The sequence below is a fragment of the Liolophura sinensis genome, chromosome 7, assembly GCF_032854445.1.
Source record: "Liolophura sinensis isolate JHLJ2023 chromosome 7, CUHK_Ljap_v2, whole genome shotgun sequence".
NCBI classification, from domain to species: Eukaryota; Metazoa; Mollusca; class Polyplacophora; order Chitonida; family Chitonidae; genus Liolophura; species Liolophura sinensis.
Window position 1 is genome coordinate 9,315,227 of NC_088301.1, and position 8,856 is coordinate 9,324,082.

An 8,856-nucleotide genomic window follows, 5' to 3' on the forward strand; every position below is an offset into this window, starting at 1 on the left:
ATCTTAAACACAATTAAACACTGAAAATCACGCAGAGAACGTAGAACCGAGAAGGTTAAGCTAAAAGTTTGTGCACTCGTACTTTGCTATAGGCGACCAAAATACTACTATTGTCAGTATATTAGATATATCGTCGTTGCCTTACATATTATAAGAAAAGACTTATACAGCATAAAATGTAAAAACAAATCAGCGAAGACAATCATGGTCTATGTTTTTCTAAAGGACGACCCAGTTTTGCTGTTGTTTTGGATAACAGATACATGAAAAATAAGAGTAGGCCTACATCTGCGTCGTGAATCAGTTTTCACGGAAAGTGTTTAATGGTCTTCCGTCTGATATATTCTTCAATTTAGTATTTTGTGTGCTTTTAAGCTTCAGTGACGCATTTCCCGTTATCATGTAAAACGCGCCTGGCATACACGTGAGCTTTCAATCCGCTTTAAGCCTGGACCGAAGTCAAACTTTCAACACGGCTGCACGCGTTTCTTTGATATACTTAGGCCCAGTCACATGACGTCAAACCATCATAGCAACCGTTATATGTAGGTACTGCTTTCTAGGCACATGGCGCCACTTAAATATGAAACGTCCCAGAATACAATTATTAGCGGCTCTTCAAAGCTAATGGATACCGTTAAAGCTGGCGATTTAAGAGGTGGAATTTCATACCTCCCATTCTTCGGTAAATACAGCGAAAGAAGAACAAAGGGCTGGATGAGGTAAATCCTGTACATGTCTTATATATGGGTATAGTCGTTTATTCCTTGTAGGATCCGGAAACTTTACATGGATGGAAGGAAAATACAAACATTATGAACGATACAAAAGGTTGACGATAAAATAAGACAGAAAGAAATCAGCCACCATAAATGAATTTCCAAAGGAGTTTTCCAGAAAAAAAGTGTTTTAAAAATTCTACAACAGTTATAAACATAGCAAAGAGAAAATAATCAATCATTCTTTTACCATTCATCTGAGCATTCATCAGTCAATCATCTGGTGTGCCATGTAGATACTAAGCAAACATTGCGCTTTTCCAAATTGAAATGTACGTGGTTACAGGCACGAAAATTTGACAGAGATGAATAGAAAGAAGAACGCAAGATACCCAACTCATGGCGGTTTTGCTGCCATGCCAATGACTTTGAGTTTATCTTAGATTGATCTATTCGGACAAAGCCTGGGGGGATCACACGAACATGCGCAGGATGCTGGCTAACCTTTCCACGTACGGCCAGAGAGAATGATCTTTCAGCCATTGGTTGGGTATTAAATGTATTACCTATAATGTATGGGTGATGGAAAAGCTTTAGAACCACCAAAACTATTTCATGGTTAGCTACTGAATAAATAACACGGCAATCATGATAAAAAGACATTATGCATGCTTGTTAGGCTATGCATCGCGTTGAATACTAATGGAATGATTACAAAGTCATAGTGTTGTCTCACCGGAACACTATCCTGAAGACACCAATATCCATTCATAGTGCTGTCTCACGGGAACACTATCCTGAAGACACCAATATCCATTCATTGTGATGTCTAACCTGGACACTATGCTGAAGACACCAATATCCATTCATAGTGCTGTCTCATCGGAACACTATCCTGAAGACACCAATATCCATTCATAGTGCGGCCTCACCGGAACACTAACCCGAAGTCACCAATATCCATTCATTGTGATGTCTCATTTGGACACTATGCTGAAGACACCAATATCCATTCATAGTGCGGCCTCACCGGAACACTATGCTGAAGACACCAATATCCATTCATAGTGCTGTCTCATCGGAACACTATCCTGAAGACACCAATACCCATTCATAGTGCTGTCTCACCGGAAAACTAACCCGAAGACACCAATATCCATTCATTGTGATGTCTCATCTGGACACTATGCTGAAGACACCAATATCCATTCATAGTGCGGCCTCACCGGAACACTATGCTGAAGACACCAATATCCATTCATAGTGCGGTCTCACCGGAACACTATGTCAACATCCATTGCAATCAGAAAAAAATCTAGACACCAGGATAACCAAGTTATAATTCTATATACATTTTTTTAAAAAGTGCTGAATATTCCATATAAGCTATTAATTGATATCCAATATCTATAAATAAGGTAAACAGTTTATCAAGAACACTTAGGCAACTGATGAAGAAAAGCGATATAAGAAATATTAATATTCAGTTGTATTTAAACTGATTAAATACAAATTTTAAAATCCAACTCAATAAGAATCACGTACATGAGAAACGCCTGTGCGATATTAAGTGTGTTTTCTGAAAATATCAACAACAACTAGAATATCCCTTCCCTTTTTGTCTATAAAATAGTACATAGCCCTGTGACATCAATCGTAATTGAACCCCAACGCCTGGTACGTACATCACACCGCGGCATGTGTTAACAACGACGATTTTACAGATGTCTACATAGAGGTGAAGTAATGTTTTAATCTACCTTCCTTCAACATATAAACCTCTTTATGCAATAAGCGTTCAGATAACAAAAGTGTGGGATTTACAGAAGGTACATGTAGTAATTAATATTCTGTACCATTGTTCACAAAGGTGCTAATACGCAATCTCTATGTAAAAAAATTGTATAATGTAAGTCTATACAATTTATAGGACTCATTGCTCTGTAGTGCGCAGGTCTATATATATATATATACACATTTACACGCTGTCGCTAGCTCTCGAAAAATGGCTCTTGATTGCATCATTTTTTTCTCACAGTTTTATTTAAAGCGTGTTATGATTTATAGCTGGGCAATAAATGGCATATCTGTATGTACACATAAGATTTTAAATGTGAAGTGAAATATTTTTGTCACGCTAAAGAGCTCAAACAAACGATATATGCTTCAATTAATTTTTTTAATTTATATTCGAACAGTGTTTTCCTTAAACGGTATTACATGACCTAGATTCTGATGGTTTTTTGCCCTCAAAATAAATATACAAATACAAGTAAATGGGAGGAAACCATAGAAAAAAAACTTCCCACGATCAGCTTGTTTCAGTGGCTTCGAAGTGGAAAATCCATTTTTGCACCAATGGAGTTTCTACCAACCGAGAAATTACAACACATTGTGAATACAACTCGAAAGACACTTAGCATTTGTAGGTGTAGCTTCTTGCTGCCGACTTGCGGGAACGACATCCTAAAGTCACTTGGTATCTAGACTTTATATAGCCACAAGATTGTGAAAATTCACAGTGATGCCGATATTTAGACCTCATCTCGCCACAGGCTAATGCTCACGGGACACATTTACCGCGATGCCGGATATTTAGGCCTCACCTAGCCACAAGTAACTGCACGTGCCAACTGTCACCAGCTGGTCACATTTATAGTCTCATTTATATACTTAGGCCTCACCTAGCTACCAGCTAATGCTCACGGCTATTGCCACTAGCTGGATGCAGGATATTTAGACCTCACCTAGCTACCAGCTAATGTTCACGGCCATTGCCACTAGCTGGATGCAGGATATTTAGACCTCACCTAGCTACCAGCTAATGCTCACGGCCATTGCCACTAGCTGGATGCAGGATATTTAGACCTCACCTAGCTACCAGCTAATACACACAGTAATTGTCACCAGCTGGACACATTTACAGCGATGCCGCATATTTAGGCCTCACCTAACCATAAGCTAACACACACAGTAATTGTTACTAGCTGAACACATTTACAGCGAAATTGCATATTTAGGCCTCACCTACCCAAAAGCTAATAAAAACGCCAATTGTCAGGAGCTGGACACATTTATCTAACTTATGACACGTTGTGCGTACGTGCACTACTGCATACAAGAAATTGTGATAAAACTTATGAAACATGGTCCTGCTCTATTGCGTAATCTGTGTGTTTGCCTTGCTGATAACCACAACTCTAATACTGATTTCTAAACAAGATGGTAAGCCATGTGGGTATAAAGAGGGCGCGCGTAATGATCAGCAACCTTTGATACGATGGCGCCATTACTTTCACATTACTTTAGGAATATGAACGGATATGCACCGAGTCAAAAGTTAATTAATATTTCTTTTGACAGCAAAGTCTTAAGTACCTTAATTCAATTATCTCTCTTTTAACGAAGTTAACGATCAGATATATTGACGTGAATCCATGGCTGGAAGAATTATTCCAATATAGTATATTCTCGATTTATCTCATACGCAAAATCCGGTCTGTTTCATCGCGATGAAGCCTTTTCGGTTACTTACAGGTGATAGAACTTTGGTATGTGTCCGAAACAATGCAGAAGTTGTCGCTGATCTTCAAAGGATACAGATAAGGCTGTCTGAGAGCTTCAATACTACATTAGCTGCGCGTGTGATCCAGATAATGGTGTCTTCATTAAATGCGCACCAAGACATCGATAAATGTGTCCAAGCCAATCCACTGGCTTGAATTCATTGGTTGCCAGGCATCCATTAAAACGGATCCAGATGAGAAACAACACTTCCTTATAAAAGGAGGAAAATGTGTCCTTTCCTCGGGTGCTTTGGTAAACACAAAACCGGTAAACAAGTATCTGAGAGAGTTCAGGTACAAATTTCACTTCTTGAAAAGACTCACCGTTGCTGAGAAAGGAAGATATCAACACTGATACACCAACCCAACAGGTAAGACCTGATATATAGCTAAATCGATGTGTTCTTTTCCTTGGTGTTTGTTCTTTCTTCTTATTTTTGTTGTTGTTTTGTGCCATCGTACGAGAGAATAAAAGCACTTATTTGTCAAAACACCTTTACTATTACCTTTCAGTTTAGTTGTCTGCAGCAGCCTGCGGGTGGTCACCCGCTTCCCCAGGGGACTATCTCACCATACTGCTGGCCGCCGTCGTATATGAGTGAAATATTCTTGAGTAGGCCACGACGTAAAACACTAATCAAATAAATTAAAAAATAAATAAATTAAAAAAATAATCTTATTTTAGTTGTGTTTAATGCAATTTTACGCCGTGCGTAGACCGAATATTTGCCCTGTGTGACAGCGGCCAGGTTTATGATTGGAAGATACCAAGACCAGACAGGTTAAACCATCGGCCATCACCGGATACGTGACAAAACCGCATAGCTGCCTTTTAAACAAACAGTATAAGTTGGTACACGTATTTATTTCCTTCGTGTTTTACGCCATACTCGAGAATGTTTCACTTATACGACAGCGGCCAACATTATGGTGGGTGGAAAGCGGAGTCCGGGGGAAACCCACGACCATCCGCGGGTTACTACAAGAGCTTCCCACGTCCGGCCGAAGAGGAAGCCACCATGAGCTGGACTCACAGCGACCGCATTGGTGAGAGGCTCCTGGGTCAATGCGCCGCGCTGGCGTGCTAATCCCCTAAGAAAGAAACTTTGGTCGATCTGTGCTCCAAACTATTTTTATTCCAAACTTTAGTATGGAAGCCGATAGCGGCCATGCGTTATTTCTTTCATTCTGCTGATTGTTTTATCCAGAAAAAAAATGCCAAAGGACGAAACAACGAAAGGACTAGGCAAAAGTTTCTGGCAAAACTACAAAATGACAAAACAAAAGTACGAAATGACGAAACAATAGTGCGAAAGTGGGAAGCAAAACGAGTTTTTGCTACCTCGCCCTTTTTTGTTTCGTCCATTTATTATTTTTTTGTTTTTGTTTTTGTTGGGTTTTGTTTCGTCCAAGTTTTCATTCATATAAAACATACGAAAGAGACAAACCACGAGAAAGAAAGGATGAGATCCCACCAAACTTCGTCTCTTTCCTACTTTTGCTACCCGGCTTGTGTGCCAAACAGGAAAGGAAAAGTACGAAAGTGCGAGGTTTCATAGTCTCGCTCTATAGATCTTTTGCCTTCTCGCTCATCATGCCCACAACGATTTAAAATCTCGTCAAAACCTCGTTGTTTGACTTCGCACTTTCGCACTTTTGTTTCGGCCTTTCGTACTTTTGTTTTGTTCTTTTGTAGTTTGCCGCTGTTTTGCATCGTCCTTTCGTTGTTTCGGGCTTTCGCATTAATTTCTGGTCTAAATAATCAGTAGGAAATACAAAAGCACGCAAGGCCGCTATCGACTTTCATACTTTAAAGCGATCATGTTAACCGAGAGGTGAATTGCAGTTTCTAGCTATTTGCAAAAGGTGACAATTAACAATTTTAGTGTTTGATTGCCATGGCTGGAGTTGACTGTATAACTCGGTCTGTTTTGGTTCAACAACACTATTGGTGGATTGCCATGTCTGGAGTTGACTGCATAACTAGACCTACTTTGGTTAAGTAACACTTCCTCTTTCAACAATATGTGGGCCAATTAATAGATGGGGTGTCATTTCTGGCGTCTTCTGCATGGTATGTTGGTTAAGCAACACTGTTAGGCACTTTTGAGGCCGTTCCACCCGTAGCAGGTCTAAGTACCGATCTGCACGGATCTTTTTGACCACACCTTTTCGCACGATTATGTCCTCTGACATGGCTTCACGAGGAATTTCATATCACGTAGACTTTAGGAGATAGTAACATAATTATTACTCAGGTGACTCTGTTTAAACTTACATTTATTCACTTATGTATTTCGTGTTAAGTGCAGTATTTATGAAATACACAAGGCCACGACGGTGGCCTGGTGCACATGAATACAGTATGTTCCGAATTCGGTGAATTCGTCCGCGGACCCCTAATAATCTAACAACGAAGCTCAGAGAAACAGTAAATTTCCGTTTTTGATGTGATTCTCAGTCTCCCACACAGTTAAAAAAAAATAGCCATTGGCACAGAATAAAAGACTTTGTAAGAAGAAGTGTACCTCTTTTATGACCGAATCAATATCATATTTATCCTGATCACTCTTGAATATTTTCTTGCAGATGGAGGTAGTTATGTCCAACGTTTCTGGGCTGAGTCTGGGAAACGACACGGAAACCATCTTTTTCTTGACTGAAGGAACATCCACCTTCTCAATGATTGTATCCACTGATAGGGAAAGGCGTGTGAACAGGTACTCGAAACCATAACCGAATTACGATAGCTTAACATGTATTCGGAGCCACATGTCTCATCCTGCATCTTCTGCGCTCAGACGTACTGATTTTGGCAATATTCAAGGCAACAGAGTATCATTGGTAAAAATTGTTTTGAAAATTTGAGAACTGAAAAAAAATTCCTGTTTGCAACTTTCATGTCCAAACTACATAGTTGCACCACGAACCATCTACCCTGCCCTGCTCAACAAAATAAACATTAATCTCAAGGTTTGTCTCGGCTGATTTAATTCACCTATTAACAGCACTGGATGTATGCGTCTTTACGCAATCGTTGAAAACTATTTCCGACATCAATAAAAAAAACTCTTTACAATCCGTCCTAATTTCTGACTTTAAATGCTTTGTTAGTTCTTATGTCTTATGATTTATGTTGTAAGTTGTGAAGCAAACTGGCCTTGCGATTACTGAAACGAAATGTTCATTTTGGCTGACAATTAGACGCCCAGATTCATTCTCCAAACATGCACATATATAATTGTGTCATATAATCCAACAGGAACTTCTTACCCTGGAACAACCCAAAGAATGTGGTGAGCGCCGAGACGAGAGATGACGTTCTCTTCGTCATCGACTGCATCCTCTGTCCTCTTCTCACCGTCTGGGGGGTAACGGGTAACCTGATGAGTCTCGCGGTACTCCTTCACCACAACATGCGCGGCGCCGTCGACGTCTGTCTTGCGTCATTGGCCGTCTCAGACTCCCTCTTCCTAGTCACCACGATGATCCGTCGAGCCAGAAGTATCATCGCCAAATTCGACTACCTGGCTGCCGAATGGTACAACGCGCGTCTCTTCAACTCGATGTTTTACCTTAATCTGGTCTTCAGCCGAGTCAGTACCCTCCTCACCATCTTGATCACGCTAAACCGGTTTATCGCCGTTGTGTTCCCTCTGAAAGCCAAATCCTGGTGTACACGTCATCGAATGCTCTGGGCTGTCGCGGGAATTTACGTTAGTTGTATCCTGGTAATACTTCCTACCTCTTTGTATTACGAGGTTGCCGAAGTGTACGACTCTAATCTGAATGCGACTAAGCCGTACTTGGCTCGCTCGGCTCTCTACATTGCCAACCACGGCTTTATGTTAGCTTACTCTCGCTCTTTCCTAACCATCACATTCCGCTACATTCCCGCCGTCGTCATCCTCGTCCTGAACACTACAATTGTCGTCACTATCAAAAGAACATCCGAGCTGCGCCTGAAGATGAGCGAAGGCGCATCAACGAAATCGACTTCCGGTGACGATCCACAGCGGGTTACCCGGATGTTGCTCGTCATCTCCTTAATCTTTCTGGTCTGTCTTATCCCCGGCTGCGCCATACTCCTCGGATCCACCCTCAACGTGCACTTTCAGTTCATGAACACCTACCACAACCTGTTTATGATGCTCAGTGGGATAGCCCTTCTGTGCGAAGTTGTCAATTCCTCTGTCAACTTCATCGTATACATGGCCTTAAGCAAAACTTTCTCAGCAACGTATCGAAAACTCTTCTGCTGCTTCTGCAAGAGCTTTCCAAAGAAGAATCTCAGCAAGACATCGGAGGTTTACACAGTCGATACACATGCCTCATCTAGTATATCAAGAGTTTCTTAAGAAACGGCAGGTCAGCCAGCCATTTGATTGCCATGGTAATATTCCCTATTGTAAAGTCTTGTTTTAGCCTTTTTGTTTTACAGCTTCAGACATTTGATTGACGACTGCCACATGTGGTATTATGAAATCAAATCACAACTCACAGATCAAAGATTGTCTGTTTCTTCAAATATACCATCCTGCAAATACAGGGCGAATATTAAGTATCTGACA

General features: G+C 40.7%; 1 protein-coding gene across 1 annotated transcript; it reads left to right on the forward strand.

Annotated features, from left to right (window-relative positions):
- Positions 1-6,886: 6,886 nt before the first annotated feature.
- LOC135470624 (somatostatin receptor type 4-like) lies at positions 6,887-8,643 on the forward strand. The gene is made up of 3 exons (XM_064749659.1): positions 6,887-7,005; positions 7,548-8,265; positions 8,302-8,643. The coding sequence occupies exons 1-3, from the start codon at positions 6,887-6,889 to the stop codon at positions 8,641-8,643; spliced, it is 1,179 nt and encodes a 392-aa protein (XP_064605729.1).
- Positions 8,644-8,856: the final 213 nt, after the last annotated feature.